This window comes from Aulonocara sp. 'chitande type north' Nkhata Bay, linkage group LG19, assembly GCF_057382095.1.
Source record: "Aulonocara sp. 'chitande type north' Nkhata Bay isolate Kocher_YH1m ecotype deep benthic linkage group LG19, A_spYH_male_GT1.1, whole genome shotgun sequence".
Classification (NCBI taxonomy): domain Eukaryota; kingdom Metazoa; phylum Chordata; class Actinopteri; order Cichliformes; family Cichlidae; genus Aulonocara; species Aulonocara sp. 'chitande type north' Nkhata Bay.
In genome coordinates, this window is record NC_141362.1 from 7,984,945 (window position 1) to 8,009,189 (window position 24,245).

At 41.8% G+C, this 24,245-nt stretch overlaps 1 protein-coding gene across 1 annotated transcript; it reads right to left on the bottom strand.

Moving 5' to 3' along the window:
- Positions 1–1,054: 1,054 nt before the first annotated feature.
- LOC147306422 (tumor necrosis factor alpha-induced protein 2-like) lies at positions 1,055–23,316 on the bottom strand. Its single transcript, XM_086274762.1, has 14 exons — positions 21,780–23,316; positions 20,797–20,998; positions 18,988–19,098; positions 16,757–16,861; positions 15,860–16,496; positions 15,495–15,606; positions 14,211–14,333; positions 7,163–7,257; positions 6,955–7,047; positions 6,729–6,852; positions 6,508–6,627; positions 6,237–6,392; positions 5,507–5,628; positions 1,055–3,307 (listed from the first exon to the last, which is right to left on the bottom strand). The coding sequence occupies exons 2-14, from the start codon at positions 20,975–20,977 to the stop codon at positions 3,118–3,120; spliced, it is 2,169 nt and encodes a 722-aa protein (XP_086130888.1). The 5' UTR covers positions 20,978–20,998; positions 21,780–23,316; the 3' UTR covers positions 1,055–3,117.
- Positions 23,317–24,245: the final 929 nt, after the last annotated feature.

Sequence of the window (24,245 nt, forward strand, 5' to 3'; positions counted from 1 at the left end):
AAGCAAGCGTGTCACGTTCACAGAAACGGGACAGTTTCCAGTCATCCAGTCTGAGCTGTGAGTCAGAGCACCTTACAGGCGTGTTTTGGTCAAATGTATACTTTACAGGTGAGACAATGAAGTCGCAGCATTATGTCTGCTGCATAACCTTTGACAGTGTTGCAGCGGGTACTGAAGAAAGAAATACAACAATAGGTGTCAAAAATGATAAAATCTCTCGAAACCAGTGTGTTGTACTTCTGAGACTTTTTTTTTCCTTCGCTGTTGTTTTTTAGAGGTCTAAAGAAGGGAAACTGTGCAATATATCACAACAGGAGAAATTAGAGAAAATACCTGTAACCTCTCACGCTGATATAGATGCGGATAATTGTGCTCAAGTAATGAAATCAAATGCAACGTGATCACAGTCCACTAGAGGGCAATGTGGGTGCTATATTTGTTTCGGGGAAAAAACTGTTGATTGAGTCTTGTGTCTACATTTTTATGGTATATGAAAAATGGAGCAAAACTTAATTTTTAAGAAAGTGTTGTTTACAGAACTGAGAAAAATCTCATGAATATCTTTTTGAGTATTATTTACAACATGGTTTCTATGTTTGGCAGGTAAATGAACACAAGTTGCATTAAAACCAAATCCAACGTGACATTAGGACATTTATGTCCACTAGAGGGTGGTCCACTGGTGTGTGCTGTAGTTATGCGTGCAGGGGTTTAGTCTTTGTCCATACCTTTTTGAAAAAAAAGTAGAATTGGGTTTTTAAATAAGATGATAGAAATATGTGAGATTTGTTTCCAAGTGCTGTTTTTATGCGCATCATCATCATAATAATAATAATAATAATGATGATGATGATGATACTACACATAAGATTATACATTTATCTGAAAAATGAATTGACTTTGATGGTTATCTGTCTGGTTACCTTTACAAAATAACGCACATGAGCAGATTAACATAATATATATGTTTGATGTGAAATATGTCACGTTTCTGTGTCTGATGTCAAACACAACAAATATGACAGGACAAAGGATAATATTTTAAAGAGTGTACTTTATTACTTCACTGTAAACACGATATTTCCATTTATTATTTATTCTTGTATAAATACAAAAATAAAGACTTATTCTATACTAACTTGCATAAACCAAGAAACAAACATAAATTAGTGCAGAAATTCTGACTTTTTTCAGTGGTTGTGTACATTTTTTAAAAGCAGTACCTTATATTATAGTATAGTATTATTTACAACACTGAGAAAAACTAATAGATAATATCAAAATGAAAACTTCGCTATAAGGTTACATGTGAAACAATGTTCCAGTGCATCAGAGTATTATTTATCCATGTTGTTACAAGACGTCGGTTCTATTATTTCAGCAGTATCTAATACAGTAATAGAAGACTAGGAAACACTTCCAGCAGAGTTATTATTATCCAGGGTCATCAATGCTGTTTAGGTGTAAAGCCTGTGTGTCTGAGTCCACCATGACATAAAACTCTCATCTTGTGTCTTGTAAATACACAGAGTTTACAACAAGGTGCAAACATGAGGTTACACTGAAGAACAAGAAGGTCAGATTAGACTTTGCCAGAAAACATCTAACAGACGCACAGTTCTCGAAAAATTATATTTCAAAAGATGAAACCAAGATTAACTTGTATCAGAACCATGGGAAGAGAAAATCAGGAGGAGAGAGCATGTGACCAATTTCACGACCACATTATCTGTGAAACATGGGGAGACAATGAGCCTCATTTACTAATATTTGCCTGGAAATATTTTTACCCTGTGCAGAAATCAAACGCAAAATCCCATTTGTGAAACGTGCATGCCAGCCTATTTTATTGTCACCACGGTGCATATGTTAGTAAATCAGAAGCATCCGGAACAAACATGCACATTTCCTCGTCCCCATTTCTCTGTGTACAAAACTATGTTTACGTCCAAGTGAAGCAGAGCACGTGGTGACGATGTTTTAAGAGAGAAGCCTGCAGCTCTAAGACAAGAAATAAGGAGAAAGTTTAACTGTACAAAATGGAATAACAAATAACACATAAGTGATGATCTTTCAAAAATGATAAATAAGTAAATAAAAAGCAACACTTAGGCTGATTATCATTTCCCCTGAGACACAACAAAAAGTCTGAAAACTGGCTGCCAGTGTAACCCGACCACTGGTGTTGATTTAGATGTGACTGCTGATAGTAGCAGCAGGGGGGATTCGGAGGTGTACATGGATACATATTCAGCCAAATGCTGCAAAACTGACAGACTTTTTGATGTAAATACATTTCTCAAGTGTGTTATCATGTTTCATTATCATCTGTCACTGTCCTGTCCTCTAGCTTTTGTTTCCTGTGACCCTCATGTTTAATATAGATTTAGTATAGGGTCTCTGCTTCTGTTTCCTCTGTTCCCAGGTCTGTCTCGTTTCCATGTCTTAGTGTGTAGTCTGGATCATTGTGAACTGTCTCATGTTTTCTGTTTTACTTTGGCGAGTCTTGTGTCCTGTTTTCAGTGTTTTGCTTTCACGTTCTGTGAATATTTAGTGTGTTAACCTCTTTTCCTCGTCTGCATATCATCCCCTGTTCATCTTTTCCTGCATTCCTCTACCTGTGTTGCCAGTTTTCAGGTTTCCTCATTCTTTGTTTCAGGTTTCATGTTAGCTTCTCCCAGTGTAGGTTTTATTAGTACCCCTCGCTAGTGACTGTTCCCCTCAATAGTTGCTTTTCAAGTGCTAATAAAGGCTCGTCTTCAATTTAAACATTCTCCTGCATCTATTTTGTCTGCGTTTGGGTCCACATCTCTTGTCTCCACACGGTTTGCCTCACAAATCGTGACATCGTCTGTTAGAGACAAATCTAACATATTAAAAGATACAGAGTCATTAAATTCTAAAGTACTGTAGCATCATGCAAAGAGCACATTTCACAATACAACACAAAATGCAAAAATGCAGAGAGGAAAGACTCTCTCCTGCAATCTGGTCACATGTGGTCACACACAGTGTGATGTTTGTTATTGTACCTGTAACATTAGAATCAGGCTTGCCCATGGCAGCCACTTTGTACATCCTTACTGACAGACTGAAAGCACTGGAATTCAGCTCATCTTATCCACTGCATGATGTAATACATGTTGGAAATGAAGGGCTCATCATTACAACATTGGAGAAAAACCTCCGGGTTTCACCACCAGTATAGCTTTCTTTTAGTGTGTCCAGCACAGTGGATGTGATGGTATTCATGTCGGCTTGGGAGAGGTTTGTTTTGAGTTTGAGCAGAGCCGAAACATGTTCTTCACTGTTGGTGACAGAAAGAAGAAAAGGTTATTAAAAAAAAGAAAAAAGATGTGACCTAATGATTATGTTTATATGCTGTTTATCATTACAAAACTAGAGACTCTGAAGTAAGACTATCAGTGGAAGTACATCAAATAATAAGTCTGAGCACTTTGTCAGTTCACTGGTGTGTTGACTTGCTTACTGTTTATGAAAATGTATGAATTCCATGAGATGCAAGCAAATAACTGTTGTTTTCTGCCAAGCTTAGTTTATATGATTATATATGCACCATGAATGATATTAACAAGGATTGATGATTGATAAATGATATTAACAATGTGAATAAGAAAAATGTCAATACAAAGGTTACAAGTTTAATTCATTTCTTTAAACTTGTAGTCCAAGACTGCAGGTCTCAAATCAAACAGCTGATTTCCTGATCTGCATTATTGAACCTGTTATGTCTTTTTCAGTTTTCTGCCCCTGACACACATCCTTCCTGCAAACACTAACAGCTGTCAGTAACGCGTCACCACACCAATTTAAAGTACTGAAAAAGTGGAGGTGGAAAATGTGTCCATTTCCAATTCAGTTCAATTACATTTTATTTATACAGCACCAAATCACAACAACAAGGCTCTATGCTGTTGTAATTAAACATTTCTGTTTTAAATACATGGTAGGTGAAACTACTATTGGTGACACTGATATGTGCCTAAATTTACATGAATCTCCCAGTTTACACAATCACAGTCAGCTGATGCAGACACGCACAAACAAACTTGATTCTAACAGAGAACATAGCGTTTATTATGGCTGAACGAGCAGTACAAAAATAAAAGTGTAAAAACTATTTGAAGCTAAACAAAAGCCTAAATTGGATAAAACTAGAAAGAAAACATAAAATATCCTAAACATGAAAAAAAAAACTTAAAATGTGACAACTTGGTACGAATACATGAAAACATGAAACCCTGGAAACCTGGCATGGCATGACATGGCCAGATCACAGACGACTGGATGAGGAATGAATGAAAACACACAGATTAATGCACACAGGAGGTGATCAGGGGAAGTGCAAACACTTGGGAAACAGCTGATTAGAATGAACAAAATGACACCACAGGGGAAGTAAAACTAAACACAATGAACATGGCACACCAGACCTCTACAAAATAAAACAGGAAACATAACGCAGACGTGGCACACGCTTGACAACATGAAACACGCAGACATGAAAACACATGACAGACTAAGACACGTGGACTCAACGTGAAGAACTGATGAGGAACACTATAAATACACACATAGGAAAAAACTGGAGATGAGGCAGCCATAACCAAGCACAGAACATGATGGCTGCAGAAAAACACATGACGGATGGAAAGGGTCATGAGGGAAAACATGTAAACAAGAGGAGAAGACGGGAGACAAAGACATTACTGAAACACATGATGGGCACGGGAGACATAAACACAAGAAGCGAAGACACAAGGGGAATCTAACAGAAAATAAACTAGAACTGGGCAACCTAAAATAGATGAGCTAAAGATAACTACATGAACTTAAACATAAACCATAAACATCAAAATATATTAAAATTCAAAATGCTGGATCGTGACATACACTAGTTTTACCAAATAACTCCCCATAAAATCACACACTTCTGTGGTGCTGATACTTTCAGACACACAGACAGTCTTTATGTGAGTGCTATCAAGAGAAGTGATTATGTCCCCTGATTCCCTTTCTCCTTTTCCTTTAAGGTTAGAAATAAGACAAGAACGAGACAGTTTGGTTTCTGGTGCCACATTTGGAAGAAATCTCTCCTTTCACTCTAATTAACAGCATTATTGACTTCATCTACACACAGCTGCTGCTGCTTCTCTCAGGCCTGCATGTTTTATTTAGCTTTCAGTTTCTCATATTAGTTTCCATGAATGTTGCTCATCCTGCTGACAAGAAACATCTGAAACCAATTAAGATGTTTCGCTCAGTCTGCTTCTTGTTTTCCCTCAGCTCTCTCTGAAAAGTACGATTGTTTATCCTGACCTAATGTCTCACAAACCTCTTATCATGATATAGTTCTGTCCTTATTGTTTATGTTACAGTTGATGCAACAGGCCCAAAAAAGGAGAGCACATTATGTTTTGCGTGAGTTATACTCTGTATGTTTTTGTATTAAAGTAAATAATGTCTGAGTCAATTCAAAAGTTACCTGAGGTCGGGATAAGCAGATCCCAGTGAAACGATTTGCATCTGTATGGCAGGAATACCTTGGAGTTTTAGCACTTCTGCAATGTTGGTCAGGATTTCCTTTAACCAGTCTTGTTTGGATCCCTGTGAAGACAAATCAGTGACGTCAGTTTAGTCTGCAAGTTTCCCAAAACTCTAATGTGTGTAAGATATTAATTTCTGAGTTACACATTTTTAAATTTATACATTTATCTTCCCAAGATTTATAAATGTATCTTTTTTTGACAGGGGTTTATATGCAGAAAGTGGAAAAAAGTGGGAGTGAGGGGAACAGAATAATAAATAAGGACAGCACATTGTTGAACATTGTTTCTGCAGTCTAAAGTGATTACCAGACTTCTATAGAAATCATGCCTTTGACTCATAATGTGACTTACATATAGACCATTTGGTCCATCACTTTCTATAGGTCACACTTTTGTTCCTAAGGAATGAGTCCATTGGTTTTCCATTGAGTGTATTATGTCCAGCCTTGGAGGGTCACATTTTAGCCAACTCCTCTGAACAGCCTTTTCAATTTTACAAATCTTTTTAATCAAATTATTTTTAATCAAAACTTCCAAACCAAATGAATGTGAAATGCAGCTGATTCTTATACTTATTCTTATTTTTTCCACAGCTTAGCAGAAATCTGATCACTTTTGGGTTTTATTCATGTCTCAGCTAAAGTGTGCAGTGAAGGTGAGTCTCACCATTCTGGCAAACAGCTCGTGCAGTCTCTCTGCATTTTCTTTCACAGTCTCGTAAGCCTCCTCCTGCTTTTTGGTGTTCTTTAATTTGACTTTTCCTTTCAGGAGCCTCTGGACATATTCCACTGTCACTTCCTGCTGAAGCTGACCAATCAGCTCCTGAATTTAGCCCAAGTATATAAGTAGTCAGAGCACATCATAATCCTTTTACTTAAACATTAGCAATGAAGGCAATAATGGCCATTCAATCCGAAACAAAGTTTCCTCCTTTTACCTGGTAAGAGGACTGACTCGAACCCTGAAGTTCTTGAAGCTGGTCTTCAGTGCTGTTCAGCAGCTTCTCAAACGTGTTCTTCTTCAGCCAGTCACTGGTTCCCACCTTCTGGTAGTGTGGCTGTGTGAGGAACAAATAACCAAGTTTTTTAAACCTTTGATTAAGACATGTTAGGATTTAATCCTGAGGATTATTGATATCTGCAGTTGTAAAGAACTTACTTTGAGGATCTTGCGCACAGGAGTTAATAAATAAGTGTGGGCAGACTGTTTCATCTCAGTCAGGATCGGCAAACATTTTTTCTGCACATCCTCTGGGAACAGATCGTGCTTCTCAAAGAAGTCCCTTTAGACAGACCACACAGGACACATTAGCTCACAGTGAAGTATTCTCCTTTTATGATGAAGTTAAAATCTGAATTTCCATCTAACTGGATCAGAAACATACCTGAACTGTTCGACACAGCTGAGGTTTGCCTTTATGAAAGCTTTGCTGTGCGGTTTGTTCTGCCTTATGATGTCTTCATGAAACTCTTTATACCTGCAGAAGATTAAGAACAGCTTTCACTTTTATTATCTTGTTATTACCAAACATAAAACTAAAATGTATTTTCAAATTTAAATATTTAAAAGACAGCCTTGTGAAGCCTTGTTACCTCTGCATGAAGTCTGTCAGGTTGGATGTTATTTCCTGGGCCTTGTGTCGGTCTCTTACAGTTATATGTGCTGCTGTCACGATGCCGTTGATAAACTGAAGACAAATGTATTGACAAATCAGTGTCAGTTTCAAGCTCCCACTGTCATGACCCTGTGCCTTCTCGGCTGACTCTGTATGGCTACAAGTGTTTTTGTTGTGCTGCATCTCTCTCTCTCCCCTGCACTGCGCTCTACCGGGGCGGAGTCATGACGGCTCCAGCCCCTGGCTCGGACACCTGCAAGCAATCATCACTCACTTCTTAAGGCGGCTGCTGAGAGTGCTTCCTCGCTGGATTATTGTGTAACACTCGTCAGTGTCATCACCTATCTGAGCCTTTTTCTGAGTTTCTGTCGTGCCACTACTTACCTGCCTTTCCTCTCTGTGCCAGGATTCTCGCCAGCCTGAGGACCGCCGTTGGTGAGCTAAAGCCGGAGTCCGAGCTACCTGAGCTTCAGTGGATTTTGTACATAGCCCTCTTCTTCCCGTGCCTGTGCTTCCCGGAGACCCTCTTCCTGTGCCCCCTCACCTGTATATATTCGCACCTGGTGTCTGTGTGTGTAAATAAAACGTGAACTTTAGTGACGGTCTGACTCCGAGTCCCTCCTGAGCCTGACAGAATAATCCAGCCATCGCTATGGACTCAGCAGACCCAGCCGCGGCAGCGACAGCCCCCATGTCTCTGGAGGAGCTTCTGCACCGACACGAACAAATGCTAGTACGGCTCAGCGGAGACGTGGCGTCTCTAACTCAGGCCTTCGCCCAACGGATTCCACTGGCCGACGATCAGCCTCCTGCGGCTCCTCCCCAGGTAACACACGCTCCTGCCGTCACTGCAGCAGCCACAGCTACTCAGGCGGCTAGCGCGGTGGCTTCAGTTGCCTCCGCGGTTTCACTGGATAAGCTTTTACCCTCACCTGAGGCTTTTTCTGGGGAGATGGGAAAATGTGCGGGATTTTTGTTGCAGTGTTCCATGCAGTTTCAATTACTGCCTCATGTTTTTGTTTCTGACGGGGTTAAGATCGCTTACGTCACCCAGCTCCTACGTGATCGAGCCCTGGCCTGGGCGCAGGCCCAGCTACAGGCTTGCCCCGGAATGTCTTATGATGACTTCCTGTCTCGCTTCAAGTCGGTGTTTGATAAAGGCTCTAGTACGGAGGCTGCTGGCTATCGTTTGATTAATCTGAAGCAAGGTAGGCGAAGCATGGCTGACTTTTCTGTTGATTTCTGGACTCTAGCTGCACAGACCAAATGGGGACCTGAGGCCCTGAAGACCACTCTGTTAAATAATATCCGCGAAGAGCTCAAGGATGAGATAATGATGCGGGAGCTTCCTGCTTCTCTAAATGCTTTGATGTCCCTGTGTATTCAGGTGGATGATCGCCTGCGGGCGTGCCAGAGCTCAGAAGCCCCTGGCTTCTCGGGAGCCCCAACCCGACGCACGGGAGGCTAGAGCTTTTGGAACTGAGGAGGAGGCAGCTGGGACGTTCTCGACTCACCCCTGCGGAGCGACAACGCCGGTTTTCCGCGGGTGAGTGTTTGTATTGCGGCCGCAAGGGGCATTACATCTCTGCCTGCCCGGCGCTGGCAAAAGGAGGCGCCCGCCAGTAATTGAGAGGGTACTGGTGGGCGACCTGTCCAGCAACAAGCCTCTTCCCCGTCTCTTGCTGCCTGCAAAACTCACCCTCCGGTCGTTGTTCCATTCCCTTTCTGTGTTAATTGACTCTGGTGCAGAACAGAATTTCATTGATGTGTCGCTAGTCTCCAAGCTCAACATTGGCACACAGCCACTGCCTCATCCTCTCCGCGTGTCCGCCCTGTCCGGTCACCGGTTGCCTGACATAACACACGTCACCCTACCTGTCACACTCACTCTCTCCGGTAACCACGTTGAGAACGTTTGTTTCTGTGTGTTTAAGGCTCCAGTAACCCCGCTTGTACTAGGTTATCCATGGCTTTCACAACACAACCCACACATCGACTGGAGGAAAGAGCAAGTTATGGGGTGGGGTGTGGGCTGCCACATGACCTGCCTTCGGGCCGCCACGCCATCTGCTCCCTCTTCCCCCCCCGGGAAGCCTTCAAAGTCACCGGAGCTGTCTTAGGTTCCCTCCGTCTATCATGACCTCGCAGCAGTTTTTAGTAAGGATGAGGCGGGCTCGCTTCCACCACACCGGCCCTATGACTGTGCCATTGATCTTCTCCCTGGGGCGCCTCTCCCCTCTGGCCGCCTCTACAGCCTCACACAGCCCGAAAGGGAAACCATGGAGAGATACGTCAACGACTCTCTGGCTGCTGGGTTAATTCGCCCGTCATCCTCCCCCGTGGGGGCAGGATTCTTCTTTGTTGCAAAAAAAGACAAGACGCTCCGGCCATGTATTGATTACCGCGGCCTCAACAAGATCACTGTAAAGAACAAGTACCCTCTTCCCCTCCTTAATTCTGCTTTCGAACTACTCCAGGGGGCCACGGTGTTCAGCAAACTAGACCTACGAAACGCTTACCACCTGGTGAGAATCCGGGAAGGAGATGAGTGGAAGACCGCTTTCAACACGCATATTGGACACTATGAGTATCTCGTCATGCCCTTTGGCTTAACCAATGCGCCCGCGGTCTTCCAGGCCCTTGTTAACGATGTTCTGAGGGATTTTATTAATCGATGTGCTTTTGTGTACCTTGATGATATTCTCATTTTCTCTAAGTCCCAGGCGGAGCACGAGAGTCACGTGAGGCAGGTCCTGCAGCGCCTCCTGGAGAACCGGTTGTTCGTGAAAGCGGAGAAATGTGAATTTCACGTTGACACGGTGGCCTTCCTTGGCTATATCATCTCTCAGGGGGATCTCAAACCGGACCCCGAGAAGGTCCGGGCCGTGGTGGACTGGCCTCAACCGCCGAACCGCCAGCAACTCCGACGGTTCCTAGGATTCGCCAACTTCCACCGACGCTTCATAAAGGACTACAGTAAGATCGCCTCACCTCTCACTGCGCTTACCTCTCCCAAAGTTCCTTTTCAGTGGGACCTCTCTGCTCAGGAGGCCTTTTCCCTACTAAAGGAGAAGTTCACTACCGCCCCCATCCTCCGTCAGCCCAACCTCAGGCAACCGTTCGTGGTGGAGGTGGATGCTTCGGACTCTGGAGTGGGAGCAGTTCTGTCTCAACGATTTGAAGGTACGCTCCATCCCTGTGCATTCTTTTCTCGTCGTCTCTCACCCGCAGAACAGAACTACGGCATCGGTGATCGGGAGCTGCTAGCGGTCAAACTGGCCCTGGAGGAGTGGAGGCACTGGCTTGAGGGCGCGGAACACCCGTTCATCGTGTGGACCGACCATAAGAACCTTGAGTACATCCGGTCCGCCAAACGCCTAAATTCACGACAAGCCAGGTGGGCCCTCTTCTTCACAAGATTCAATTTCACCATCACTTACAGACCAGGGTCGCGCAACGTGAAGCCCGATGCACTCTCCCGTCAGTTTTCCAGTACGGAAGGAGACTCCGATCCAGAACCGATTCTTCCAGCTACCTGTGTTGTTGGAGCTGTCACATGGGAGATCGAAGCTCTCGTGCGCGAGGCCCAGGATACTGACCCCGACCCGGGGACGGGCCCCCCTGGTCGGTTGTTTGTCCCTGCTGCTGTCCGACCTCAGGTACTCCACTGGGGCCACACTGCCCGGTTCACCTGTCATCCAGGAGCCCGCCGCACCATCACCTTCCTCCAGCGGTTTTTCTGGTGGCCCACCTTGGACAAGGACGCCAGGGAGTACGTTATGGCATGCGCCACGTGTGCCCGGAACAAACGTCCCAACCGACCACCCGCCGGGCTTCTTCAACCACTCCCCACGCCAGGACGGCCATGGTCTCACATAGCGCTGGACTTCGTTACGGGGCTTCCACCGTCATCCGATAACACCACCATCCTCACTATTGTTGACCGTTTTTCTAAGTCGGCTCATTTCATCGCCCTCCCCAAGCTCCCTACAGCCCTGGAGACCGCCCAGCTGCTCACCACCCACGTCTTCCGGCTTCATGGCATTCCGATGGACATCGTTTCCGACCGGGGACCCCAATTTACCTCTCGGGTTTGGAAGGAGTTCTGCATGCAGATCGGCGCCGCAGTCAGTCTGTCTTCGGGCTTCCACCCTCAGAGCAATGGACAGGCCGAGCGTACCAACCAAGAGCTCGAAGCGGCACTCCGCTGTGTCGTCTCTCTCAACCAGGCCACTTGGAGCGAGCAGCTCCCCTGGATTGAGTACGCCCACAACTGCCTGACCTCTTCAGCCACTGGACTGTCGCCGTTCAAAGCCTCATTGGGCTACCAACCACCCCTGTTCCCGGCCGTGGAGGGTGAGCATGCCGTCCCATCAGTACAACATCATTTCCGCAGGTGCCGCCGGGCCTGGCGGTCCACCCGAGCCGCTCTGCTGCGGACGGCGGAGCGCAATAAAGAGATCGCTGACCGCCACCGGATCCCTGCGCCTGCCTATACAGTTGGGCAACAGGTATGGCTCTCCTCACGCTTTGTTCCCCTTCGTGCAGAGTCGAAGAAACTTTCCCCGGCTTTCATCGGTCCGTTCGAGATTGAGGCCCTGGTCAATCCGGTATCCGTCCGTCTGAAGCTGCCTCGCAATATGCGTATCCATAATGTTTTCCATGTCTCCCAGGTCAAGCCCGTGCTCTCCAGCCCGTTGTGCCCTCCTTCCGGGCCCCCTCCGCCTGCCCGGCTCGTGGATGGGCAGGAAGTGTTTAACATCACCCGCATTATGGACTCTTGGCGGGGCGTCCAGTACCTGGTGGACTGGGAGGGCTACGGGCCAGAGGAACGTTCCTGTGTGCCCCGGTCGGCGGTTCTGGCTCCTGGTCTGCTCCGCGAGTTTCACCGGCGGCATCCGGGTAAGCCGGGTGGGTCGCCGAGGGGCTCCCGTTGAGGGGGGGGTACTGTCATGACCCTGTGCCTTCTCGGCTGACTCTGTATGGCTACAAGTGTTTTTGTTGTGCTGCATCTCTCTCTCTCCCCTGCACTGCGCTCTACCGGGGCGGAGTCATGACGGCTCCAGCCCCTGGCTCGGACACCTGCAAGCAATCATCACTCACTTCTTAAGGCGGCTGCTGAGAGTGCTTCCTCGCTGGATTATTGTGTAACACTCGTCAGTGTCATCACCTATCTGAGCCTTTTTCTGAGTTTCTGTCGTGCCACTACTTACCTGCCTTTCCTCTCTGTGCCAGGATTCTCGCCAGCCTGAGGACCGCCGTTGGTGAGCTAAAGCCGGAGTCCGAGCTACCTGAGCTTCAGTGGATTTTGTACATAGCCCTCTTCTTCCCGTGCCTGTGCTTCCCGGAGACCCTCTTCCTGTGCCCCCTCACCTGTATATATTCGCACCTGGTGTCTGTGTGTGTAAATAAAACGTGAACTTTAGTGACGGTCTGACTCCGAGTCCCTCCTGAGCCTGACACCCAAAGCATAATTTTCAGATCCAGTTAAGCACCAGGAACCAAACCCAGTGCTTTACAATGTTAGTGACAAACCCAAGTGATTAAACTACAGAATCATGGGAGGGTTTGAAACTGTGACTCTGATCTGACAGTAAATGAGTTTCTATAAATGACTGTCTTTTCCTTGTTTGTTAGTCTTTTTCTCAAAGTTTCTCAAAGTCTTTTTCAGTTTGGTTAATATGTGCATCAGAATGAAAATATTTGTCAGCACTACTTTGGAAAGTTCTAAAGTGGATAACAGAGTAAATGTCATTTTGCACATTTTGTTCTCCTATGATCAAAACAAGGTTCTGTCAATATTTCACCACAACATTTTTTTATTGCACAGTTCTGACATAGCAAAGTTTTCAAAGCTTCTCATCATGGTCAACAATTAGAAGTCAACCAATCCAAAACCAGAGATGGCTAGTAACGCGTTACAAGTAACGTGTTACTGTAATCCGATTACTTTTTTCAAGTAACAAGTAAAGTAAGGGTTTACTATTGCAAAAAAGGTAATTTGATTACTGTTACTTTCCCATAAGCACGCTGCGTTACTGCGTTACTTAAACCATGATTTTTTTGCGAGAGTGTCTCATGACAATGATGTAAGCGAGTGCGACGTTCGTGGCAACAGCTGCGTGCAGATCAACAATGGATAATATAAGGAGGGTGGGAGAGAGTATGAGCGTGCAGCGTTTAAAGCGTGGAAGTACTGACCTTACTTTGAGTTTGATTCCGTAAAAAGTGACAAAAACATTAGTGTCCACTGTTCACTGCGTGGGAAGAAAACTTCTTTTTACAGCGAAAAAAACCCCTAAACATACGAGCAAGCACCGACAGTACGCTGCCATGGGAATGTGGAACTCCCAAATCCTTCCACTGACCGCTACGACACACCTGCACCAGGGCAAACCTCCACCTGCCCCACTCCTGCTATACAGGTGAAAATAGAGCAACAGGACCGCTGAGTCTTTGATTTATTTTTTTTTTCTGCTGTGTTTTATGTGCATTTATTTGAAAGACTGAGTGTAAACACAAAAACCTATTTTATTTTATGTGCTGGAATGTGCAGAAAATAGGTTTAAATGTTAAACTAATTTCTTCCAGTCAGAGAATGTTGCATATAAATTAATTGTTTGCTTGATGCATAAAGTTAAAAGATTAATACTGATAAAACTAATTTCAAAAAGACACTTTTCCATTTGATTACATTTTGTACAGTATGATGGATTATGCAGAAAAAATAGAATTGGGCTGAAAGATCTATCGCTTTATCACCTATTCAGGTTGTAAATCATTTTTTTAAAGTAACTAAGTAACTGATTACTTTTGAAAATAAGTAATCAGTAAAGTAACGGGATTACTTTTGGGGGGAAGTAATTACTAATTAGTTACTGATTACTTTTGTCAAGTAACTTGACCAACACTGTCCAAGACTCACTGTAAGGACCCTTAAAGCAGGCCAACACTTTATATTAATACATTTTTATAAAAGCATAAATTTCAGCCTCTTTTATATCAAGTTGTTGCAGCAAATCTACCTGGATGACATCATAGGCCACAGGACTGACGTAGCAACCATCATCTCTTGTCGGCTCCTTTCCTTGATCCCACTCTTTCTTTGCTTCATCCATCACTCGGTCAATATAAATCATCAGGTCGCTCTAAACACACAACAACACACAGCTGTCACTTTTAAACCGCTTTCATGTGTAAAGATTTAATTACTGACAGTAATAATTACATCTAGAGTTGGCACGATACCACTTTTTTATGTCCGATGTCATAAATTTGGATCTGATAAAGTGTATTTTATCATTGATAAAACTGTCTTTTTAATATCTTATACGTTCATACTCAAGTTTTACAAAACAAAACACTAAAGTTATTCTATCATACTTGTATGCAAAAAATACACTGCACCCAAAATATTTTGCAGTTCAGCAATACTAATCTTTTTATTTAAACTTTTAGCAGAACTTTAAATCTAAGTATTTAAATTAATATTCAAAAAGTAATTTAAAATGTAATTTTATGCACATTTCAAAAACTCTTTGGTTCTGAAATAAAAGTAGTGCAACATCAGCACAAAATAATGTTTATATTCAACAACAAAAAAAAACAGGTTGTATAATGGACCCTTTTATGCTTAAAGCTGAACATAAATAGACATCCAGAGTGGAAAGCAGTGCAAACAGATGCAAACACGGCTTCATCACACACATCTTTTATCAAGATGGATGTCAGTGTAAGCTGTTTGTGTCACATTTAACCTGAGACTGAATTTTGTGTAATTTCTATACAAAACTTAAAACACATATGAAAAAAAGTGTTTTCTTAATTTTTTTTTGAACCACGAAACTGTTTCGCTTGCAACACTGCTGTTTGATGAAATGCTGGTTTGGAAGCACATAGTGAGGCTCCCGATGCTCCAATTGTTTTCAGTGTGAAGTAACTCCAGACCACTGACAGGTCTCGCACATAACTTCCGTTCTAACCAGTGACGCATACTGCTCCAACGTGCTAAAGTACTAAGCTGGGTTAGGCCATGTCCCAAGTTTTGTGAGGTGCTTTTGTGATAGTTAATAGATCAGATTACACTTTTTATTTCTCAATATCCGATCCAGTAATTTAGGTCAGGATCGGACCGATACTGATACTGTATATCGGATCGGTCCATCCCTAATTACATCTACAATATTATGTATAAGAAAAATATCCGTTAAAACCAACAACTCTTTGATGCTGCATTTACACATCTCACTTTAAGCCCTGCAATGACCATACTGATTAACTGGATACACGCCTCAGATACACTGTGTTACCTGTTGTTTGCTGAGGTACTGCTCCTCCAGAGCTTTCAGTAACTCGTCAGGAAGCAGGTTTCCCAGCGCTTCAGTATTGATATTACTGGCCAGCTCAGGTTTTTCAAGGATTCTGGTACACAGAGCAGATAACACATGAGTTTCTATAAACACCCCAAGTTGTGTTTAGTCTATAAAAATGGCATTTTATTTTGCACATTAAGAAAACAAGAAATTAGCCGTTACATTTGTATTATTATTCACTATCTGTAATTGCTCAGGTATTTATTCTTCTAAAACCAATGAAGGACCTCACACTGACAGACATCATCATGTTTAGTCACAGAAAGATGCTGCTTCAAACAATAATTGAACTGGTGGCTTACCCTGGATAAAACTCCTTCACCCATCGCAGGAGGAAGCTGCAGTCCTTGTCATCCAGAACAAAGTCTGCAATCTTTTTGAGCCTTGCGCTGAAAGTTTGATGGTACTCTCTTGCATAAAAGTTACAGATGTCCATCTCTGGTGGGTAGCAGTTCTTCACAACCTCCACCACCCACTGCAGGTCCTCCTTCAGCTGCCTGCCCATGGAGTGGATCTCTGCCTCTATAGATGACTGGTTCACGGGATCACCAATGGGGCTTGATGGATTATCCATACGCCCATTTACTAATTTTTGAAGCACTTCATCATGGTGTTTCTTCCACTTCTTGGGCCTCCAGGTTGGTGGAGTTTGAGAATTTTGTCTCCACAGCTGGTCCTGCTCTTCCTCAAGGTTGATGGCTTTCACCGCAGATGTCAAAGCAGACACCTCTTCCTCAGTGCTGAGAGAAAGACTCTTCTGCAGAATCTGCCATACATGCTCTTCAAGGGCTTTATGGTCTGCAGCAACCTTTTCTACTGCTTCCTTGTTGGCCTCAGCCTCCACTGTCTCCCAAAACAGATGTTTCTCCCTGTCTATCAGTTGCTGAGTGGCCTCACAAAAGGCTTGCATTTCAAGGTATTCCTCAAAAGTAGGTTTCACTGGTGGACAATAACAAAGACAAATCTTTGAATTTCTTTTAGATTACCAGTACTATTTTATAGATGAATCACCCAGGCTCTCTGGGGTTCTCTTGGTATTTAACACTAAACATCTAAATAAATCTTCCTAAACAGTGAAATGAATGCTGCACATGTACTATATACACATAATTAAATATCATGAAAATAATTGTAATTAAACTTATGCCATGGATATTAACATGGGATTCAACAAATAAAAAAATATTTGTACTTCCCACCTTTTTCCTCGATCGAGGTGGCTTTATCCTCGTCCTTTTTCCGTCTAAAGTAAAAAGATTCTCTCACTCTCTTAACAGTATTATCAAAAGGGGACGTAGTGGGATCTGAAACAGAAAAGCACACAGTTTAATGTAGTTTCAATAACAGACTGCAGGCATCATTTCTGTTTTTGATGGTGTCCAAAGTGTCACACATAATTGAATACAAGCATTTAATAATATGGCCAATTTCACATGTGCTTTTATTGTAAAGAAACCATTTTTCCTGTGTCAGTGCTGTTACAGTCCCGGGTGTTACCCTGTGTTTTGTGTTTAATTTCTATTTCTTGATTATTGGTTATTCATGGTTTTGTTCTCTTGATGTTATTTGTTGTTCTGGCTTCTAGTTTAAGTCAGTGCCTGCCACACAGCACGTCATGACAACTGAATTGCTACTGTGACTGAATATTTATATTTATTTACTCTATAGAGGACATGGTTAAGATATCAATTACATCCTGGAAATATTCTATAACTGCAAAATTTTGCCATTTTGCATACTTTAAATATGCTCTTAATGCCTGGATTATTGCCCAGGTTAAAAAATGTTATTTGACGGCATCAGATCAGGATTCAGGAAACAGACACGAGCAGATACTTCAGAATTCATATGAATCAGCATATGTCCTCATCTGCACCTCTCATATGAGAAGACTCAAGCACCCAAGCCTCAGTCCTTGGACCAGTTTTCTTTAGGCCATCTAACTAATTGTTTTAATGGACTTTCTTACCACTGCTATGTAGATTACACAGTTTTACTTTTATGTCAAGCCCAACAACCTTAACAGCCTTTCCTGCCGCAGTGACAGCTTCTCTGCCATTACTAATTGGATGCAGTCAAATTTACTTCATCTCAATTGCAGTAAAACTGAGGTTCTAGTACTTGGCCCAGGCAGTTTCTGTAAGGAGATGAGTCAGTACCTCGGCCCCTTCACTAATGACTTCTAAAACTAAAAACCTTGCTATAATTTTTGACCAACACCTGAATTTTGAAACTCATATCTCAAAGTTCACCCAAACTTGGTTCCTTCACCTCAATATATTGCAAAATTCTGTTACTAACACAATGACAGGGCGTTATACAGCAAAGCTTCTGAAACCTGATCTCTGCAGCCGACCTTTCCGCCCCGTTTAAGAGGATCTTGTAACTCTGACTTTAGAACCAAAGATAATTGTGCTTTTGAGGTTGTTGCGCCCAAACTGTAGAATAATCTTCCTCACTCAATCAGGTCTGCTGACTCTGTTTGTTTTTTTAATGACTCCTGAAAACTCAATTTTATAGATTAGGGTTACCTTAATCTTTTTCCTTTTAAATCCGGCCATAGTATATGGCCAAACATAATCAATGATCCTACAAACTGGCAATGTAGAGATTGCACTACATCTTCACTGTCCACTTGTCTAAGCAAGGGCTCCCTGGAGCATTTGCAGATTGTCCAAAATGCTGCATCAAGGCTTCTGACCAAAACATCTAAGTACTCTCATGTGACACCGTTGCTAATGCAGCTCAATTGGCTCTCTGTTGAATTCAGAGTCCATTTTAAATTTCTGGTTCTGCCCTTTAAAGTTCTTCATCGAAAAGCACCAGCCATCACTGAACTTTTACAGCCCTATGCCCTTAGGAGGTCCCTGAGATCATATGATCAGGGCCTACTTGTTATTCAGCATACAAGGCTGAAAACCAAGGGAGACAGAGTTTTTGCGACTGTGGAACTCTCTTCCTCGGAGTTTAAGATCTGTGGACTCAGTGGTCTCTTTTAAAAAACAACTAAAAACACATCTTTTTAGAATTGCATTTTGTTAACTTTTGTCTTTTTCTGTTTTATACTTTGTCATCTCTTTGTGAAGCACTTTGTGATCTTTTTATCTAGAAAGGTGCTATATAAATAAAAATGTATTTATTTATTATTAATAGTGCAGCACACAATGACAAAACGACGTGGCTAGCATGCATACAGTCCTAAACTCAGCATCTCTGGAATAAATATAAGGAATCAGGCCTTGTCACTCAACATCAGATCTGGGCCTCAGTAATGCACTTGTTCAAATGCAACAAATGCAGTTTGGAGCCAGATGCAACAATCTGATGGAAACCCTACAACATGAGGTGGAGGCTTTTCCAGCAGCAAATTAGTGCCAATGGTTTCATTTGGCACGAGAAATGATCTAGTATTAAAGTTTAGAAGTTTCACCTGTGTTTGATCGTGTCAGTGGTCTGGATTTGTGAGGAGGAACATCTAACTCATCATCCTCTTTTTTCTGGTTGTTGTTCGGAGAGGTGGATGCAGAGCCAGCATTCAGACCTGACAGAGAGGGAAGAAGAGCACATTAGTAAAACAGCTAAACTGACTCTTTAGTTTCAAAACCACTTTTGTCTTTGTGGTGTCACAGCGATTCAAAACCAACTATCTGAAGTTTATTTTCCTTTACGTGGGCGTTTGTGTGTCCATGGCTTTGACATTGCTTTGTATTATGCAAACTGAAGAATGCAAAGTTTAAGTCATGTTGGAAACAGAACAGGCTGGTGCAGCACAGCGCCAGCACCTAAAAGTGAAACTGATCGGCAGAATCTTGAAAAACAGGCTGACCTCATTTCTGATCAGATGATGCTTTAGAGTTAATCACATGACTTGTGGTAAATTACCTAATATGTACAACTGAAATGTATAACTGTATCTTTGATAGAGGCTGAAAAGCTTAGCATCGGAAATTAAACACTGGGTAAAATTCTGCTGTAGTGTGTTTATGTTCCAGTATGATGTGTCTTAAATGGAGTTGTTTTGATTTGGTGCTTTTCCTGTATGACATTATCAGTCCCCCATCACTGTGGAGGAATTTTGCCCCAGTCTTCTTCACAATGATGCTCTCTACAGGTCCTGCCACAGGATTCAATTCAGATTGACTTTTTCTGGGACAATTCAAGTCATTGATTTTTGTTTTCTTTCACTATTCTGTTGTAGATTTGCTGCAGTGCATGAGTTCATTGTCCTGTTGCATAGCGTACTTTTGGCAGAGAGATCGTCTCACATACAGAGGAGTTCATGTGTCCTGTGGCTGGCAAACAAGCCCAAGCCCTCACCTCAAAGAACAGCAGAGGACAGACCATTAAAGTGGCTCCTTCCACCCTCTTGCACAGGCTGAAAAGTCTTATTGTAACACAAATTTTGATATGCTCTACTGCAAAAAGAATTGGACAATGTTTTATGGTTTATGCTGTGTTTTTATTCTACAGGCTACACAAAAATCAGGGAAAACCCAGAGGAAGCTTCTCTGCTTTCCTTCATTTAGCAAACAAACATAACAGACATATTCTGACAAGTTTTACAAGTCTTTTTGTGCTTTGTTTGATGTTTTTACCTCTGCTGAGGATATTATTAGGATTTTATGTGTGTCTGAAACTTTGTAGGTCTAGTGTGCATTTTTTTTTTCTTACTGCCAGTGTTTGTACTGACAATATAGAGTTATACAGGTATAAAGAGCATCTTAGGGAGACAGGGGTGCACAAATCTGCAAAAACATGGAACAATTTCACTACAATGTTCCTCAATGTGAAGTTGTAAAGACTTTGAATATCTCATCATCTACACTACATCATCAAAAGCTTTAAAGAATCTGGAAAAATCTTTTACCGTGAGGCACCAGGCCAAAACTAATAGATCCCTGTGATTATCGGGCCATTGGGGAGCACTGCATTATAAACAGGTGTGATTCTGTCACAGTCACACTGTACGACATCAGGAACACTTCCTGAAATCACTGTTTGTGAACACAGTTCACCGTGACGTCCTGAAATGCAAGTTAAAGCTCTGTGGCACAAAGAAGAAGCCAAATGTGAACATGATCGTCATTTAAAATAAACTGGGACACGATGTAAAACTGTTGGTTGGTCAGATGAAACATGGACGCTCAGACCTCTAGACTAAACAAGAGAAAGACCATCTAGCTTGCCATCAGTGCTTATATTTGACAGCAGATTTTATGAAGACCCCAACGGTACTCACTGGGTGACGGAGGTTGTGGTGAAGCCGCAGAGTCTGAGTTCTTTGCGGGTGCATGTAATTTGAATTTCTTGCCACCAAGTGACGTATTCTTCCATGTTGGACGCCGGAAGCTTGTAAGCTTCGCAATCATGCCGTTCTTCTTGCCGGGGTTCTCAGTGGACTTGTCCATCATGTGTGACATTTTATTTCATTATCTACCCAACTGTGAGAAAGAATACAAAATAAATGTTTAAAGACAAATTATGTTAAACTTAAAGTAACCAGTCTGTTTTGAAAATGTAAGGAGGAGAACAGGAGCACAAATGTTCATGTTAAAATGTAGGCACTAAAAGTAAAAAGTAATAAATACTCAAATAAAGTAATGAAGTATTTGTATTTCATTACCTCCTATCCCTTGATTTTAATAATAATTATAGTAATTTGTGAGAAAGTGTCTTTATGAATAAAATCCTGTACATTCACACCTACTTTATCCCCAACAGCACATTTATAGCACTTTATATAGAACAAGTTTATTCACAAACCAATTCACTGTGGCTTTCATCAGGATCATCATATAACTATATTAGAGCTAACATTTTATATAGATAGATTACAGTAGAAAAACACAGAACAATCTGTTGTTTATAATTTGGCAGCATTTTCTCTCATCTCTTCGGTCCTTGACTTTGAAATACTGATCGTTTTCAAGGTCTGGGAAAACTTCCATTTGTCCAGATTTCTAAATATTTCAAAGACATGCTGCAAACCATGATAAAAATATACCCTGTTTTCAGCTAATAGCTCTTTGGGAATTACCTTGTTGGTACAAAACTGCTAGTTTATCGGTCGTGTAGTAATACTAAATATATATATATATATATATATTTTTTTTTTTAAGTCTAAATCCGTGGAAACAAACTACAAAAATAATTTAATAGCTAAAGAGTTTAATCCGTGTATAGCTAGTTAAGAGAGTAAAGAGAAAAAAAAGGTGTGCTTACCTCCGGACACAGGTAATAGAAAATCCCGCAGTTTCTTCTCGCCTCACCTACTTTCGTTTTCTAGTTCAGGTCTGGCCAGTGGGGGGAGGGAGCGAGGGATTAATGAGCAGGCGCAAAAGACAGCCTGTCACTTTCCCATAAACTTCCAGCCATCCTATCGAAACTGGTATGGGAATTCGGGCTCTTTTTGGAGAACCGGATCTTTTAGCTCGACTCACTAAAAAAGGGCCGGTTCTCCGACTCCCAACCGAATCTTCAGGTTGTTTTGCTGCTTTAATTAATTTATAATATTAACAACAATATAAAATTACACACAAACAGAATTACTAATGTAAAAAAAAAACCGTGGTTTTATTTATATATGCTTATATATACGTATTTAAGGGGGTCCCTAGAGACAAAACACATACAAACTCCAAAACACATTTCTAGCATTAACTGAACTTCCAAAACAGAGCTACCTTGATCACTTAAATTACACAATTGAAAGAAAGCATATATGTATATGTATATATATATATATATATATTTACAAGTAATTTTTTTTTTTTTAAATCTTCATTTACCTGTTACTATCACACACCAAATCCGGTCATTGGTACTTCCTGTTTAGCCACTAGGTAACAAAAGCTAAAAAAAAAAAAAAAAAAAAAAAAAAAAAAAAAAAAACCAACTCATTTCATTTCAACTCTTAACTATTTAAATTTTCAGCTTTTTCCTTTTAAACAAATTTAAAGTGAAACATCACAAAACACTGCAAACCAGAACACAATAAATTATAAATTAAAATATGCAAAAAAAAGAAAAAAAAAGAAGAAGATGCACATTCTCTGTCATATAGGCCTGGGATGATTTTTTGGGAGTGTTTTCCTGCTTTTTTTGAATTGCATACATAAAATTCCCTGCATGAATGAACTTTCTGAATCCTTTATCATCTGCAAATGAAAATAGTTGTGGGTGATTACTTTACGTTTCTAATGTGACGATGTTGTCTCTTGTTGTTGTCCCTGGCTCTCTTTCTGGCTTTTTCCCTCCAGCTCTGTTCCTGTACTACTGCCAGTGTAACTATCGCCCCTCCCCCCTCTGCTCAGTGCAAGCACAAGGCTCACGAGCGGAGTGAAGTGGAAAAAAGTGCGACAGAGAGGGTGAGAGAAAGAAAAAAACCTGCGACTCCCAACAAGGAATCGGGTCGCGTCGTTCACTCCAAAGATCCGTTTCGGTAGCGACCTACACATTATTGCTGGGATCGGAACCAGAGCTCCCTGCAGGCTTGTTTCGTTTGCATCGTTTCATGGTCAAATGTATACTTTACGGCTGATGAAGCAATCTCTCATATTGTACAGAAAAGGACATCAATGAAGTAGAGCCTTACAGCATTCAGAACTCTTTACCATTTATCATCAAGCACGTAGGGAAATGCGTGCCGTGTGCTGCGACCACTTTGTATACTGAGCTTTATTTACTTAGAAGACTAACATGGCGCAGCATTATTTCTGCTGCGTAACCCTTGTCAGTGTTGCAGTGGGTGCTGAAGAATGAAATACAACAATAGATGTCAAAAATAGTAGAATCTCTTGAAACCAGTGTGTTGTATTTCTGAGACTTTTTCTTCTTTGCTGTTTTCTTACAGATGTAAAGAAGGGAAAATGTGCAATATATCACAACAGGTGAAAATAGAGTAAATACCTGGTCACCGCTGATATACATGCAGATAAATGTGCTCAAGTAATAATGAAATGAAATCCAGCGTGATCTCAGGCCACTAGAGGGCAATGCGTGCTATATTTGTTTCAGGCCAAAAACTATTCATTGAGTCTTCGTGCCTACATTTTTATGGTATATGAGAATGGAGCAAAAGTTCTGTGTTGTTTGCAAAACTGAGAAAAACTCATAAATATCTTCAAATGCAAAGCACCATTATCAGATGAAATGTCACTATTTAATCAAGGATTCCATGTGAAACAATGTTCTAATATTTCAGTATTATTTAACACTTGGTTTCTGTTTTTTCAGCATTATACATACATACTAATACAGTGATATTATAATAGGAAAGGCTGAGGTAGACATGTAATTATCCAGGGTCATTAATGCCCCTGTATATGTAATTATTTTCATAACACACTTTCAATCCTGTACTGGTAGTTTAAATGTTACCTTTCTCCATAGTGAGCATTACCAGTTACTTCCTTAATTTTGTTGATGGTGCTGCGCTGTTTGCAGATTTCCATGGACCTGCTTATCTCAGGAGCAGCTCTGAAACACAAAGGCTGCTATTGAGCACAGGCATCAGATTAGTGTTGCATAATAAACAGAAAGCTGTGGCGTGACGGATGTGTGTTTGCGAGTCCAGCTGTCCACGAGCGTTACAGGTTAAATTCTAATGAAGAGCTCTAAAAGTCTCATCTTACACTGAGGAAATCTGATAATTTGGTCGTATTTGTTGTATCGTGGCGAACAAATGTT